The 17,500-nt window shown below is 35.8% G+C and overlaps 1 protein-coding gene across 1 annotated transcript in view; it reads right to left on the bottom strand.

The window, feature by feature from the left end:
• LOC134235447 (phospholipid-transporting ATPase IF-like) overlaps window positions 1-8,954 on the bottom strand; it is a 42,630-nt gene extending 33,676 nt beyond the window's left edge. The window contains exons 1-2 of the mRNA XM_062717583.1: window positions 8,804-8,954; window positions 1,489-1,620 (exon numbers count right to left, since the gene is read on the bottom strand). Of these exons, the coding sequence (XP_062573567.1) occupies window positions 1,489-1,620; window positions 8,804-8,836 (165 nt within the window). The 5' untranslated portion in view covers window positions 8,837-8,954. The remainder of the gene's footprint in view (window positions 1-1,488; window positions 1,621-8,803) is intronic.
• Window positions 8,955-17,500: the final 8,546 nt, after the last annotated feature.

Below are 17,500 nucleotides of genomic sequence, written 5' to 3'. Positions count from 1 at the left end.
TTTGCAGCTCTCCCCTGGCAAGTGGTGGCGTCTCCATATGAGTGAAAAATTTTCAGAGGGACGTTAAACAATATATAATCAATCAATCAAAATAAAACAAGATTTATGATTTCAAAGTGAAAACCTATGAAAATTTTGCTAAAAGGAATAAAGATAAACATGCTAAATATCAAATTCACTTGCACTGCTGATCAATAACATATAGTCAGTTGAACTTCATTATCTCAAACACTTTAATCTCAAATACCATGGATATGTCCAAGCTATTTGAAAGTGCTAGCAATTTTTTCTTTAGCAGTATTTTACCCTCAATAACTTAAGTCCTAGGATATTTTAGAATTTTTTTTCCTTGTACAATGTATCAAGTTTAAGATACTTTTAAGTACATAGTATTTTTTTTTTTTCGATGAGTCCAAAAACTAAGCAGGTAAAAAAAAATATTAAGCTCAAAAAATGGTTGGTAACTATTCTATTAATTTTATAATCTTTGAAAAGTACCCCTGGTAGGTCAAAGGTTAAGTACGAAGTCATGAGGTCAGTTATCCTAAACTTACAGACAGACAGACGGGCTCTGAATCAAGTGTTTCTCTACTTGACCGGTGTACACTTATATCTCACTGAAGTCCTTTTCAAATTCATATCAATAATAAACAATTGCAAGAAAATTAACATTCAAAATCAATATGATCAAATCACATGTAGGTGAAGAAGTGCCACATATTGAAACATATTGACCCAGCAAATCTTGATAAATTTTCAAATGATGTTTCTGTCCTTTATTTTCAGAATCTTATGTCAGCTGTTAATACTTAATTGTTCTTCTTAATACGGATATACACTCTTTTACAAAAGTCACTAATAAAATCACTCCATTATTAAGCACTCCATATTACAACTCATCAGAAAACAAAGAGCCATCTTCAATGGCATTGTTTAATGTGCTTAAAGTCTCATTCGAAGGACTGTTCTCCACATCCCGCAGTGCGATTCCAACACGTGACATATAAGGATCAATGCCTTACTATGTGACTCTAGAGCAAACGCTCTGACCACTGTGTCACTCTTTCAACGAAAGTGTGAACACTCATAAAAATTACGTCCTTAGTATATTGAAGTATTTTGAGTGTTTAAGCATGACAAATCCAATATTATGATGATTTCATGTGCATTAATTATGAATATTGTCACATGAAGAAAATCCTCTTCGATATAAATTGTGTCTTTTATTAGATGTCTATTGGTGAAGAAATGCTCCTTATTTTTACGTAATAAGCTGTACCTTTGATGAGAAGTCTGTTATTGGGGTAATACTCTTTAATTTTACATAATAAACTGTACCTTTGATGAGATTACTCTGCTATTGAGAGGGGGGGTTAATGCTCTTTATTTTTTTGTTATAAACTGTACCTTTGAGGAGACGACTCTGTTATATGGGTGGAAGGGGGATGTTTGGTTAATGCTCTTTATTTTTACGTAATAGACTGTTACCTTTGATGAGACGACCCTGTTATTGGGGTAATGTTGGTGTGTATGTATCGCCACATCCGGGCTCTCGCTGGGCGAGGGTTTGTTGTCCACGTAGATGGTTCTGTCTGTTGGTACATGCCGTTTCAAGCAATCCTAAAATAATATTTTATTCATACATCATGAGAAGACTGAAACAGAATACATTGAACATACATAATGCAGTATCGATAATCCATTAAACATGGAATGCATAATGAACTTCCTACCATAGTCCTCTTCAAGTTTACAAATATACAACTAAAATGAAATGTACATGTATACATATCAGAAATTCATGTAAACTTTGAAAATATCCTACATCCCTTTGTTCATCTCTTGCATTATTTCAGTGTTAGATCTCCAAGGTAGCTTTTTTTCCCCTATACTTCTTAAACATATTATGGAATTTCTTAAACGTACAACCCCATCAACTTATATCTATTAAACAATTATTATATGCTTTGTAGAAAAGAGGTAGGGGAAACCAATGGTTATTTTTAGCAATCATAAAGCTTCCAAGTAAAAGTTTAAAACAGAGATCCAAATACTTGAATATTACACACATTTTTTCTGAACATCTATTAAAGGACAAAATATTGATCATTGTACACGTAAACCTTACCTCTGATTTCTTTCTTTTCATACTCCAGCTGTTTTACAGACAGTTAATTTTTCATAAAGGTTTATAAGTTATAAATCTTACACAGATTAAAACAAGGGAAGCCCCAACCATTTACATCCTTCTTTTTACAGGGTATTCATAATAAAATATATAAGCTGGAGAGATCAACATGGGAACAAGGAAAAAATACCTTTCCTTTTTCATAATTATATCAGGAGAAATGATCTAGACCCCTATTCAGTGACAGTTTTTCTCATCTGATTTTGCATTTCCTGCCCAGCAATACTTGTAGTGGGGTAAAAAAAAATGACACAAACAATGATATATATCTGAGAATTCATTTTAAATAACATGACTAATTGAAAAAAAAATACTTACCATTTCTTAATACATCTCACTTTTTACAGGATCTATGTGCATGAGAATATAACATAAATAAATCCTACATGCGATTGATCACACAGGTAAAAGAGCCATCGACCAGCAAGTACCAATACATATTCTATTGGGTAGGTGGTGAAAATTTTACGACACACGACTGAAAGAGATTTCTCGCTGACACTGAACATAAAACTCAATGCAAGCCTTACTACACATAAAACTAGAACAAACATTGGTCTGTATGCCTGTACATAAGACCACTTAAGGATGGGGCAGTGATTATTGACAGAGACAATAAAGATTTGTGTACAAACAGACTTAGTGTACCTATATCCTTATGTAACTTAAAATAATCATCAATCACGAGGATAATAAATAATGCACACTACGCTCTTCATCCAGAACTTAAAACAAATTTAAATCTTCTTTTTAAAACCAAATGACAAATCAACTTTGTTATTCCAAACATTTGTTTGTAAGTTGAGCTGGAAAATATCGCTCACTTGTCAGTGCATGAGCAGTAATGACCATCAATCATTCAAAGCACTCTAGACTACAATTTTTTTTAACCTCCTTCAAATAGATGGTTTTCCACTGAGGTGATTTAAGCAAGAGTTATTCACCATGACTGCCACATAACCAGAACCCTTCATTAACTACAAGTTCAATTTGTTATACTGGTTACTGAGGCAAAGATAGCACGATTTTTCTAATGAATACATTTGTAAAAGCCTAGCTCTATTAATTCATAATTTTAAAGATTGTAAGTATTTTCCCCCACATATTTCTGGCATGCGGTTTTAAAATAATTTTTTTTTAATTGGTTGCTCAAAGAGGAAAATTCACTGCTTTACCCTACAAGATGGCGGCGAAGGGGAATAACTCCAAAGCAAAATATGTCTGACTCATAGGAAATTCTGGTATTAAATGCAATGTAAATAATACAAACTGTACATGGTGTTTTTAAATTGAAATCATAATCATGTGTATGTATTTACTAAAAGGTAAAATATAAAATATAAGTTCACACTTCAAAAACAAACTTAAGCTGGATTAATTATAATATCTGATGATTCAATATATATGTTAGCCCTCTTTGACAATCAATAATTGAAGAGTAATTTCCCTTGATAACCAAACAACCAACTACCACCACCAATTTGAAAAGTGGGAGGGTATATATTGATTGGGATGTCTGTCCTTCAGTCTGTCTGTATGTCCGTTTGTCTGTATATCTGTCCACAAAGATTCTGTGAAATTCTCCCTTTAATTTCAATCAGTGGTATAAGAGGAGTTGCAGATAAGAGATGGGTACCCCAAAGCATAACGGACAGATGGAATGGATGTACAGACAGAAAGACAGAGTTACAGATGAATGGACAGATGGACACCCCAGTCACTATATACCCTCCCACTTTTCAAGCAAACCTCAATTTTCAACTATCTTGGGTATTTTTTTTTTAAATGACCTATATTTGGGTCCCAAGACGCTCAAAACACCTTCCCCTGAGATGCATCAACTGACATTTTGATAATTTTAGCTACACAGTGCAACTGAGATGACCTGGATAAGATAAAAGTCAGTCTGTGAGACAGACAAACAGACCAAAGGAAATTCTATGCCATAATAGTACCTTCTATCAAAAGAGGGACCTAGCTATTTTATAAGCCCTTATAAAGATAATGATGTTTAGACTATGCTCTTTGAAGAACACAATTAAATATTGAGCTTCTAGTACTTGACACATTAAACTTGCTCTGTTTCTCAAGTGTTGTATTGCAATGTTGACTCTTAGTGTAACTAATATTATGAAGCTGAAGTACAAAAGGCACATTTGTATGACAATTAATCCTAATATACTTGACAATGTGATCAACTAAATCATGAAAGGATCATTCTAGAAAGCTCTGCACACAAGTATATACCCACTTTACAAATGAATATTTTCATAAACAATAATTCAAATGAACAAGAGGCCCATGGGCCTTATAGGTCACCTGAGCATTATGCAACAACTTTCCAGTGATTGAATTTGATTCATGTTTTAATCCAGATGCTATGGCATTCACAAATTTGAAAGAGGCCCCCTTGATCATCATAACAATACACTTGGCAGTTGCTTAGTTTGTTTACTTAATACCCATAGGCAGGGTAGGGGAACAAAAAATGCATTTCAAATAATCAGTAACATTCAGCATGATCAGTAATGCCCCAATCACACATGAACCCCTGACCCTAGGCCTAGATCCACACATTGCACAATATTTGAAAAGGCACCCTTGCTTTTCAAAAATATTTGATTAATACCAAGGAGCATATTTCGAACAATTCATCCAGTTTCAGTATATAAGTACAGCCCCCCCCCTCCTTTATGGTACCCCTGACCCTGGGGCCTTGAAATTCATAATTCTGGAAGATTAGTACCCTTGCTCATCATAACTATATAGGTAGTTCATCTGCTTAATACCAAAGAGCAGAGAAGAAAACTTTCAAAGATTCAATGTATTTTCACTATATAATCAATAGAGCCCCGCCCTATCACTAGAACCCCTGGCCCTAGGGCCATAAAATTCACAATTTTGGAAGAGGTATTCTTGCTCATCATAACTATGTAATTAGTTTATTTCATTCCTAGGAACAGAGAAGAAGATTTTCAAAGAATTCATGTATTTTCACTATATAATCTATAGAGCCCCCCCCCCCCTAACACCAGAACCCCTGACCCTGGGGCCATAAAATTCACAATTTTTGTAGATGCACTCTTGCTCATCATAACTATGCACTTATTTAATTTATTTAATACCCAGGAGCAGAGAAGAAGATTTTCAAAGAATTCATGTAATTTCACTATATAATCTATAGGGCCCCCCCCCACCTTACACCAAAACCCCTGACCCGTGGGCCATAAAATTCACAATTTTGGTAGAGGCACTCTTGCTCATCATAACTACGCACTTATTTAATTTATTTAATACCCAGGAGCAGAGAAGAAGATTTTCAAAGAATTCATGTAATTTCACTATTATATAATCTATAGACCCCCCCCCCCCCTACACCAGAACCCCTGACCCTGGGGCCATAAAATTCACAATTTTGGTAGAGGCACTCTTGCTTATCATAACTATGCCCTTAGTTAGTTTATTTAATACCCAGGAGCAGAGAAGAAGATTTTCAAAGAATTCATGTAATTTCACTATATAATCTATAGAGCCCCCCCCCCCCTACACAAGAACCCCTGACCCTGGGGCCATAAAATTCACAATTTTGGTAGAGGCACTCTTGCTCATCATAAATATGCACATAGTTAGTTTATTTAATACCCAGGAGCAGAGAAGAAGATTTTCAAAGAATTCATGTATTTTCACTATTATAATCTATAGAGCCCCACCCTTACACCAGAACCCCTAACCCTGGGGCCATAAAATTCACAATTTTGGTAGAGGCACTCTTGCTCATCATAACTATGTACTTAGTAGGTTTATTTAATACCCAGTAGCAGAGAAGAAGATTTTCAAAGAAATAATGCATTTTCACTATTTCACTATATACTTATTTGGCCCCACCCTAGCACTAGAACCCATGACCCCGGGGCCACGAATTTCACAATTTTGGTAGAGGACTCAATGCTGATTACAATCATGCAAACAGTTTGACTGCTTGATGTCCAGGAGTAAAGCAGAAGATTTTTAAAGATTGCACTAATTTTAGTGGTTTTTGCCCCACCCCCCAGGCCCCAGGGGGACAGGGACCATGAAATTCACAATTTTTGTTCCCCTTTACCCATAGATGCTATATGCCAAATTTGGTTGAAATTGGTTCAGTGGTTTCAGAGAAGAAGCTGAAAATGTTCAAATGTTAACGCACGACGAACGACGGACGACGAACGACGACGGACGAAAAGTGATAGCAATAGGTCACCTGAGTTTACTCAGGTGACCTAACAATGCTGTATGTAACACATAATTAACTAGATATGCCCATATTGGAAAGGGGGGGGGGGAGAAAAGCTAATGTCTCGATCTCCTTCCTATTTTTAGCCGGGCTCATTGCTCGTAGAGTGAACAACAGAAAATGCTGTTTCTTCACCGCCAAATTGAGTGTACGAGTGAAAATATAGTACGTACGCCCAGTCGCTGTTGAGAAAACAAAATCCATTCAAACACCTTAAGAAATAGTAAATCGAATATTTTTATCAAAATATTAAATTGTTTAATATTTTTCCTGGCTCCTTTGAATAATATTTTACAAAGCAATTCAAAAGGTGCGAAAGGTTTTCATCAGGTATCCCTGTCTGCGTCATATTCTATAAATAAAGGTTGTACTATCTGGCTAACACAAATGCAGGGAACATCATTAATGACTTGATGCAAAACTCCCCGCTGCAGACACATCAGTGCATAGTCGTTTGACCTTAATTAATCTTGCTGCATCGGTGTTTATTTACTTCTGTTTGTATATAAAACCGGGTTACCCCGAAACGATACATGTGATAAATATTTAATGTTGTTAATTTCTAGCTATATTTTATTTAATTTTTAAAACTTTTTAATACCTTACATGCCATTGAGATATTTTTGTGTGTAACATATCCTCTAAACGTCTGAACTTGATTTTAAACTGTCACCACCGTCTTTGTTCATTACCCTGTAAATGAGCCCGGCTTTCAGTACTTCTGAGTACTTTGATTTAAATATCTATTGGGGCAAATAAAGAGAAATCTGAATACCAAATCTCTAAAGCTCCACATACAAACACTGAAACTGCAAGACAGAACTTCTTACCAGAAACACATTTCTTCATTGAGTACTTCGTTGCATTAAGAAAACTTGTTTTCAGCAATGTTTAGAAATGTAGATACCAGAGCACAAACATATATGTTCAATTTTATTATTCATGACAACCTGTCAAATTATATCAGCATGTAAGTCTCGCCATAAATCATCACAGAGGGAATATAATGAAAAGCAGGTCGTGTTCAATTCATGATGCTAAAGGGTCTGTAAAGCTGACCTCTCCTTCTAACTTAATTGAAATATATCACAGCTAAACTCAATTAATACATCTTTTCCCACTCAAAGTGCATAATGCAATTTATTCTTAGTTTCACATGTGTCCGACATCTAATACATACATGTAAACATGTGCACCAATAAAGAAGACCCAGATTCATTTATCATACATTGCCTTTAGTCCCGTAATGTCAAGTGCAGTAATACACTGACTTGAAAAACAGTAAGTTTTTAATGTTTCAAGTACTACAAGCTGGGTAAAACTTTTCAAAGTTTAATATATTTCCTCTTCAAAGAACATGATCTACAAATTATCTTCTTAGGGGTTTACAAATAGCCTCCCTTAAGATTAGCTGTATTATAAAGGCCTATAGAATTTCTTGTCCATATGTTTGTCTGTGTTAGTTTTTCTCTTGCAACACGTGCCATACGTCATATTTTTTCCACGTTTTTCAATGCGGGACCTCAATTCATCAAACACTATCTCAGCTAATGTATCTTGGGAGAGGATATGTGCAAGGACTTTCAAAGAGGTCACTGACTAGTGAGGCCGAATTATGGAATGTGTAAATAAAAAATCACACTTCCAACAGTGAATACAGAATGATATGCTATTACAGATTTAATTAAAAATTGTGTATTGAAGAATCTGAAGTGTTAGATATACCCATCATTCTAATTGCCTCAAACCCTGGTACTCCTACTATAACTATAACTGTTAGCTATAGATGGTCCAATGTTCATTTCATGAAATCTGTATAATATTTTTAATTCTGACCAAGAAAACTGAGGACCAACATGCTCAATGTATAACCTTTATCCTCGTAACAGTGTATATATATTTATATGCAACTGTCATATTACCTGACTTTTATTAAAACAATTTTTCAAAGCTGACAGGAGGTGATCACTGATCAAGCTTCTGGACAGCAATCTTATGACAAAGTGAACTAATACAGTAAATTCTAGGATTTGCATATTTGATACACATCATCCTAAAGGAAGCCCTCCAGTGAAACATTGATGCAGGCTACTAGGGTCACCACACCCATAGCTGAAGGTAACCAGCATAACTATAGCGTATATACCAAAACACTGTAACTGTTAGCTATATGTGTGTATGTTATAAACAGAACTTAGCAGTAATATTGTTCTTTTAATTAAGGCTTATAACCATACTAATCAACTGCACACGAATAGAATGACACGTTTCTCATTTTTCAACTATCTGTACTGAAAATGTAAACATGTTATAAACATTGAAAAAATTCAAACAATACACACCCATCGACGTCTTAATGTATTCATCAAAGGCATTTCTAAACTTTACTTTTGATAATCCATTATTCCACAGTCAATAAGCTCCGATTCCGCAAACAAAATATTTTTTGCGCTCACTTTCTTTTTCCACCTGCCCTCCATACCGACGCATGTGATTAACCTTAGGCGCTTGAGATAACGCGCGAAGAGTTCCGATTAGCACAGTATTTCGGGGATAATGTCAAAATTTAAAATAATTGTTGTAAGCGTCAACATTTTGTAATTATTTTTTTTAATAATTGAATATTCACAAGCAGAAAATCATCTTCTATTAGGCCTATTATAAATAAATAGGTCAAAGGTCAATGAAATATATGGAGATAACAAACAGTTTTTGAGCTCAAAAGCCTCTTGGACAATACAAACTTTCAAGCAGACCAAACAGGGACCTTTAAAACGTCAGAGGTGGGATCAGGTGCCATGTAGGAGTGAGCATCCCCTGCTGGATGGATACTCACATTGTCATGATCGGGAAATTATGGAAAAATCCATCGGCAATTAGTGTGTAAAAAATGGCCCAACAATTAGTATGAAAACGTACTTCAGTCAGCAGTTGATTTTTAGATTGTAGGCTATTTAATTGCCGACAACGTCCAGCATAATGTATCGACACCATAGAACGTATGAAATGACAACTTTGAACGAGACTTCTGATATTCTTGTTTCATCTACTTGTTTGTCAGTAACCTGTAACCTCATTTTAGAAATTGTTCATAGGAAATTCTTAAATTGCCATTAACATTCTCCAGATGATTTTCTTTAAGATTGTTTCAAGAAAAATTTATCCTAATTACTCCCAAAGGCATAAAAAGACCACTACTGATTTTCTTCTTAATATATATATATTTTTTTTTTTTTTGGTCAAAATGACAAAGGGCAAGGTCATAAAGAATGGGTGGACTTTACTGCCCAGAAAAAAATGTTGTAAATGAAAGTTTTATAAAATGTTTATTTCTTTCCATCATATAAATCCCCAATATATTATATATAACCATGTATTTGTAACAAGAAAGGAGAAAATGTATGGCTGGACCGGGAATCGAACCCGGACCCCTGTATCTCCAGTCAGGTGCTCTACCAACTGAGCTATCCAGGCCGATATCCACGGCCCAAACCATTACATTCCTCCCTCCTTAAATGGTCTTCGCCCTCGAAGACACAACCCAAGTTCTTAATGCCCCTGGCAGGACTTTCACCTGCAAGTCCAGGGATGATCAACGGCACCAAATCTGTATCAGGAAAGGAGAAAATGTATGGCTGGACCGCAAATCAAACCAGGGACCCCTGTATCTCCAGTCAGGTGCTCTACCAACTGAGCTATCCAGGCCGATATCCAAACCATTACATATTCATAGTACAGATATGAAATTAAAACGCTCTTTTCAGAAAAACTAAATACTGTATGCAGGTAAATTTTTGCTCCCATTTTATTTTCGCCCCTTTCGCCCTCTTCATAATTGGGCGAATTTAAAATTCGAAGAATACAGCAAAATTTCTTAAACAGAACTATGACTGGGCGAATTTAAAACGGGGCAAAATTGTTCTCAAGTGCAAAAGGGTGAAAATAAAACGGGGCGAAAATAAGCCTATATACAGTAAATATCAGAGGCATAGGGTCTTAAAATTTTTTGATTAATATGGTATTACATTTGTATGTCAATAGATAATCAGGGGCACACGTTTTTCAACGGCTGATAAACTTCTCGCTTCCATTGTTACGACTGTGCTAACCTTGATTTTGACCTTGCTCGACTGTTGAATATTACAATTCATCACTAACATGATGTCCACCTGCGAGTGTACTCGAGAAAACAGTTTCATTGTATTCTTCAGCCTGACCTCGATCTAAATCATGTCTTGGGGTGTGTTTGGTTGCAATTTTCAGAATTTCACAAATTAAATATTATCAATAACCTAGCTACTTTGAAACTATAATACTTTTTGTTGATTTAGATTTCTTATACAATTCAGCTTTCAAGAAATTTTCAAAATTTGACTTTTGTGAGGGCAAAAGTATGCTATATACTGCATATAGTTCTTTGAATGCCTAAAATCTAATTTGACAGTTCAATAAAGTTTTCACTTTTAAAGTAAGCCCCAATGCCAGGCGAATGTCAATCAAAAGCACACTCATTCTTTTCTGAATTAGCTTTAGGTTTGAGAGCAAGTTGTTTACAGAGATACATACATATCCAAAACCTACTGTAAAATCAAAGTACTCAGAAGTACAGAGAGCCGGGCTCATTTACAGAGTAGAATGGATTTCTTACATGAATCAAGTTTGTATTCTGATGAAAAAATTATTTTAAAACTATCAATATAAATGAGAAGACACTGACAGTGAGTTTTTCAATCCTAATACCACGGTCCGATTTTGTCAGAATCAGAATTAATCTGGTACCGCAGCCGAATGTAAACAAACAGGCCAGTCTGGTTCCCTCTCCTGCTTTACCTCGTATGTGTAGAGAACTACGGTAACACTGAGTATAATCTCCACTCATTATTTGACAGACTATACCTCAAATAATACAACAACTATGCTGTAAGCCAGGCTAGCTTAGTGGGAGCAGCTGGCGTTTATTTTGAAAAAACAACACATAAATATTGAACATACATTACATTGTATATGAAACAATAAAGCACTGCAATCTATTTGTAAATTATATTACATGAAATAAATCATACCCTATCACCGACATTAAAAACCGCCCAGGCAAAAACCATAGACGGTTAACTATGGAAAACCTGTGTCCGTCGCTATGTAAATAATGTCTCAAGGGAGAATGTCGGACGTACATTCAATGCAGTACTTGAAAAATGCCTGAACACCCTATAATGTTTGCATGTATGAAAAAATCGAAATTAAAATTCACTCCAACAAAATTGTTTCTTCTATTACCGATATATTTATACAAACATGACAAATATTATATATATATATATATATAAATAAATAAAATTAAAAAACACGTGTGTGTGTTGAAGAGCACTGGCTTAGAATGATTTGAACACCTTACTGAATACTGCTTTCTCATTGGCCTTCCTTTGACCACGCCTACTATACAGGCAAAAACCAATAAAATACGTTCCTATCATACAATGTTTTCCCGCTATACTACGAAACGCGGGAAAACACTAGTATAATCTCCACTCATTATTTGACAGACTATACCTCAAATAATACAACAACTATGCTGTAAGCCAGGCTAGCTTAGAATAACTAGTTCAAAAGTTAGTGGAAGAAAAAAGATCATCGACAAAAAATATAATAATAACAATAACAAATTTTTTATTTATTATAAAATAATCTCTATTTCAATATTTGAAATTGGTAGATAATATCATAGCCCTAAGTTTTTAGAAACTGACAATCTACTGTCCAGACTGTCTTGAACATAACCGTCTTTCGCTGAATCCGACGCCCAACGCCCATGTTTTTTCCAACACCTATCGTTGATGTCCGAATTGGCCGCTGCCGTGGCTCCGCCAGCGCGCAAAGAATGAATGCCTATGTTAACATCACCCATAATGCTCTTGAGTTTTGATATAATACATTCTCTCGCTCGTGTATAGCTAAGTTTTTTGTTTTTGTACACCAGATTAATTTTTCCTTTTGAATTGAATGTAGGTTTGAACAAAAAATGATTTGAAGATTTTTCGATGCATCCCAACTCATAGTATCGTAGTAGCATTTTGACAGGACAGGCGGATGTAGAACCACTTGATATAACTATTTCATTTCCTTGCCTGTATTGGTCGGTTTTACTTTTACGTATGAACACTTTTATGTAATTATCCACGAAAACTATGTCGGAACAAGCTAATGAACTGAGCTCGTCAAATCTTAGAAATCCTGCGAAAGCTAATAAAATCATGGAAATATCCCTCACGTCTACGAGATTGGTACTGTTGGAGTAAAGATTACACAAAGCTATGAGATCTTTAGCGGAAACTGCCGCCTTTTTGGATACTTTGGATTTGTTGTGACGTCTGGAACTCTCTAACAAATTCTTCACAAATGGATGATCGGTAGGATCAGAGTAACCCAAAATGGAATGTGCCCACTTGATGGCATAAACTGCACTTGAAACCACGTGAAATGAACATCCAATATTTAAAAGATGAGTTAGATACAACGAAATATGCACAGAATTAGCGGGAACTGACCGCTTTTTCTTGTTATATATAAACCTACACCACCTGTTAAAAGCTGACATGTATTTTTTACTCGTATTTACACTTTTTGATTTCAGAAGAAAATCACACAGCTTCCTCGCTAGAATGGCATTTTCCGAATCTTCTAAATCCACACCCGCTGATTTAACCACTTCCTCTATGGTCTTGTCCAAGCTTAGGTCTGCAAAAAAACACATAAGTAATATATAAAACGAATGCCTAATATACATGTAATTCTAGAACTGTAATCTAAGAATGACCATATCAAATATTTTGTGCCCACCGAAAATACCATTGTCCCCTTTTCCCTTTTGGGTTATCAAGGATGTTGTATGTTTAATTTCTTTCACGAAATATTGCCATTTGTCCCCCTGTTTTAGAAGTGGCCAATAAGGAGCAGACTTCCAGACAGGAACTATTAAAGTACCCTTGCCTTTATCTGATTTCAATTTAAGAACGGTTTTACTGATAAGTCTGGGTGGGGGTACTAACCAGTTATTATCCTCACCCCAACCTTGACTAAATGCATCGACCCCTTTTGTGCCTGTACACCACCACCTTGAATTAAATGTTTTACATTTTGTGTTATAATCAGTAGCGAACCTGTCACATGTATGAGGGCCCCAGTTTCTGTCAATGTTTTCAAACACATGAGATTTAATTCCCCAATCATCGCTATCAAAACACCTACTCAGAGCATCTGCTCTTGTGTTCTTTTCTCGTGGTACCCAAATGCTATTTAAAAGCACATTTTTTGTGGCACACTTACCATGTATTTCTTTTGCAATACTGTGCAAATATGGTTTTTTACTGCCCACCTCTAAAATTCTACAAACATTTTTATTATCATTGTACCAATTGACTTGTCTATCCTGAATACTTTCTCCTATAGTATTCAATGCTCTATTTACAGTTTCGAGTTCTCTCCAAGTAGAACTCCGACAAGACTCCTCGCTTGTCCACGTACCAAACGTTTCTGAATCACTGATTCCTTCTATAAAAGCACCAAAACCTGTATCTGATGCATCACTGTATACATTCAAATCAGATTCCTTTTCTTGACATTTTATATCAGAACCGTTTAAATGCAATAAATTTTGTTTCCAAAATAACAACTCTTCTTCAGACCCTGAACTTAATCTTACCTGCGAGTTCCAATTAATTCTCTTAAGAATAACGTCATATAGACACCTTGTATAAAATCTTGCCGCATGTCCTATAGCGGCTTCCATAGAAATTATTTGTCCTACGATACTTGCTATACGCCTTACCTTGAAAACAAGCTGACCTGATTGTACTTTGTCTAAAATTTCACTGATATTTGCAAGTAATTTTTCTGTTCTTTCAGAAGTGATCTTTATACTGCCCTTTTCAGTGTTCCACTCAAACCCTAACCATACTAAGTTTTGTTGAGGCTGCCATACACTTTTTGAATGTGCCACAACAAAACCCAATTGTTCTAAAGAAGTCTGAACGAAGTTACTAATACTTACAGCTTCTAGGAAATTATTTGATCCAGCCAGACCGTCATCTAGGTACATAATAACCCTAATACCTGTTCCTCGCCAATATTGAACTACCTTTCTCAAAACTTTTGTGAATATGAATGCGGCGGACGAAATACCAAAGGGTAAAACATTGAACACAAAATATTTCAAAGTGCCGTCATATTCCCAGTGAAAACCTAAATATTTTTTATGATCTTCAAAAATTTCTATATGATGGTATGCTGACTTCAGATCAAAACTAAATAAAAAATCACCTTTGTCAAAAATATCGCGAGCAACTTTTGTGTCTTCCATTCTAAAAGGAAAACTATGTATACATTGATTAATGTGTCTACAATCCAAAACTAAACGAGCTTTACCCGTCTTGTTGAATGCAACAGTTAAAGGATTTACAACGTGAGGTATGTCCTTGACCTCGGTTACACAACCTTTCTGAATGAGTTTTTGTATTTCTTTGTAAACAATCTCACCGTTATCCCGAGCCGTCTTGTTATTGTTAAGAAACACGCGACTCGGCACGTTCTTAAATGGTATTTTATATCCGTTTCTCAAAATATCTAAAATATAATCATCGGCCCCAATATTTTCCCATTTTGACAAATGAGCCCTTAAGCGACCGACTGGACTTACGTTTTCATCTACTGTTTCTAAACATACGCTCTCGTGTTCGATTAAATTCTCTGCGTGCTTAGCTTCATTAGCGCCAATATTCCTAAACAGTTTGATAGAAATACTATCTAATATACTTATCTTAGAAACTGTTTCCTTATTTGTGCACTCTTTAGCCCAATGCCCTGTAAAACCACACTTGAAACAGGTTCCCGGTTTTCTACTGGCTTCGGCTTTGCTTGACCGCTCCTGAACACTTTTCTCTGGGGGTGCATAAGGTACGCTCCTCTGTTGACTTCTGGCTTTCTGTATTCTTTCATCTTTCAGTTTTTTCTCTGCCCTAATCTCTGCCTTTAATATTCTTTTTTCGTCTTCGTCGTCAGAGGCCAGCTCGTGTTGTGTATATTCTTGGACAGTTCTCCATCCGTTTTTAGAGGAATCAGCGAGCTTCACTAACTTTTGCCTATTATTAATAAGCTGAATACCGTCTGTTATCTGTTGAAAAGCAGACTCTGCGTCTCCGTCGTTTAAACTTGAATTATCCCCCAAAAGTTTTTCCTTAACAGTATTGTTGAATTTGAATTGTGCCTCATTTCCTTTCTTCTTGAATACGAGTTTTGTCGGTGACTGACTGCAGTTTTGACAACTGCTGCTCGTGTTGCTGCTTTTGTTGCTTAGCCATTTTCGCTTCCAAAGATTGCAACTTGTTATCCATCATGTCGGAAACTCTGTTTAGAAGAACTTCGAGATTAGCCGCCTCCATGCTCCCGAGGACTCCGCAAAACACGTGTGTGTGTTGAAGAGCACTGGCTTAGAATGATTCGAACACCTTACTGAATACTGCTTTCTCATTGGCCTTCCTTTGACCACGCCTACTATACAGGCAAAAACCAATAAAATACGTTCCTATCATACAATGTTTTCCCGCTATACTACGAAACGCGGGAAAACACTATTATCAAAATTCCTTACGCTAATGAACTTTTCACTTATGAAGTTTTCAAAGTCATTACTACTAATATTTATTTTATATAGAAAAAAACTTCTTTTTATTTTTGTTGCTTTATTTAGCGTTTGTATTATCTCAAAAGCGGCTGAGAGCAAGAACTATATTTTTGCACGTAACTTTAAAATGGCGACTATGGGGTCAACATCCTGCCTTGAACAGGATCACATAAGCCGGCAATTGCTCTTTGAGCAATAAGCCCGGCTAAAAAACATCAATAACATTCACAATTCAAGCTTTCATGAAATTCTTTTTATTATGATGACATTAATATTCAGTTCATGGTTTGTATTTCATGTTTAACAAAAAAAAATTATAATCTGTACATACATTATTACATGTAACAAACCTAACGAAATTACCGGTAATGAATAACTTATGAAGTGGTCCTTTCCAACAAAATTCTAAGTTATCGAATATCAATAGTAGAGAACCCAACATGATTGCAAAGAAATAATAAAAATTACCAATTAAAAAAAAAACAAACACATAAAACAACGAAGTAAAGATCAAGTTACATAAATCCAACACAATCATAACAGTATAAAAGATACTTTACATGATAAATCCCATTAAGGGATTTCATCGATTGTTATAGTTGTTTGGTAAGCAGGTTGGAATGTGATGGACAGACAAGTTCAATCACTGGTGGCCAGATAGCTCAGTTGACTCTAGTTGAAACTTTGGGGGGCTGGGCCCGGGGTCCTTGTCTGGTCCCTCACATTTTCTTCCTCTTTGGTTACAATTATGTACAAAGGCACCACAAAGAGAAGCATTCCCTCCAAAGGACCATATTTATAAATCAAAGCAGCATTTGACATTGCCCCCGATGGAAATAAAGTTAATTCCCATTCACACAAGGACAAAAAACAAGAGGCCCAGGGGCCACAGCGCTCACCTGAGCACATCGGTTAGGAAAAAGCACATATCAGATCAGAACTGAAAGTTTACTGGGGGGGGGGGGGGGGGGCTAGAATTTTAACCCCCAGGGGGTCATGACTTGAACAAACCAGAATCTACACTACCTGAGGATGATTCCAGATAAATATCGCTAATCATGGCTTTGAAGTACTTGAAAAGAAGATTTTGAAAGGTTTACTTTATATTCCTATGTAAAACTTTGGTCGGCCATTTTGGCCCCACCCTAGACCCAGGAGTCATGATCTGAACAAATTTGAATCTACACTACCTGAGGATGATTCCACATGAGTTTCATCTCTCCTGGCTCAATGGTTCTTGAGAAGAAGATTTTTAAAGATTTTTCCTATATATTCCTTTGATCAGCCATTTTGGCCCCACCCTACCCCTGGGGGTCATGATTTGAACAAATTTGAATCTACACTACCTGAGGATGATTCCATA

The sequence above is a fragment of the Saccostrea cucullata genome, unplaced genomic scaffold (genome assembly GCF_032062105.1).
Source record: "Saccostrea cucullata isolate Sc308-1 unplaced genomic scaffold, CSIRO_AGI_Scuc_v1 ctg446, whole genome shotgun sequence".
NCBI lineage: Eukaryota > Metazoa > Mollusca > Bivalvia > Ostreida > Ostreidae > Saccostrea > Saccostrea cuccullata.
This window is presented reverse-complemented; position numbering and strand designations above follow the sequence as displayed.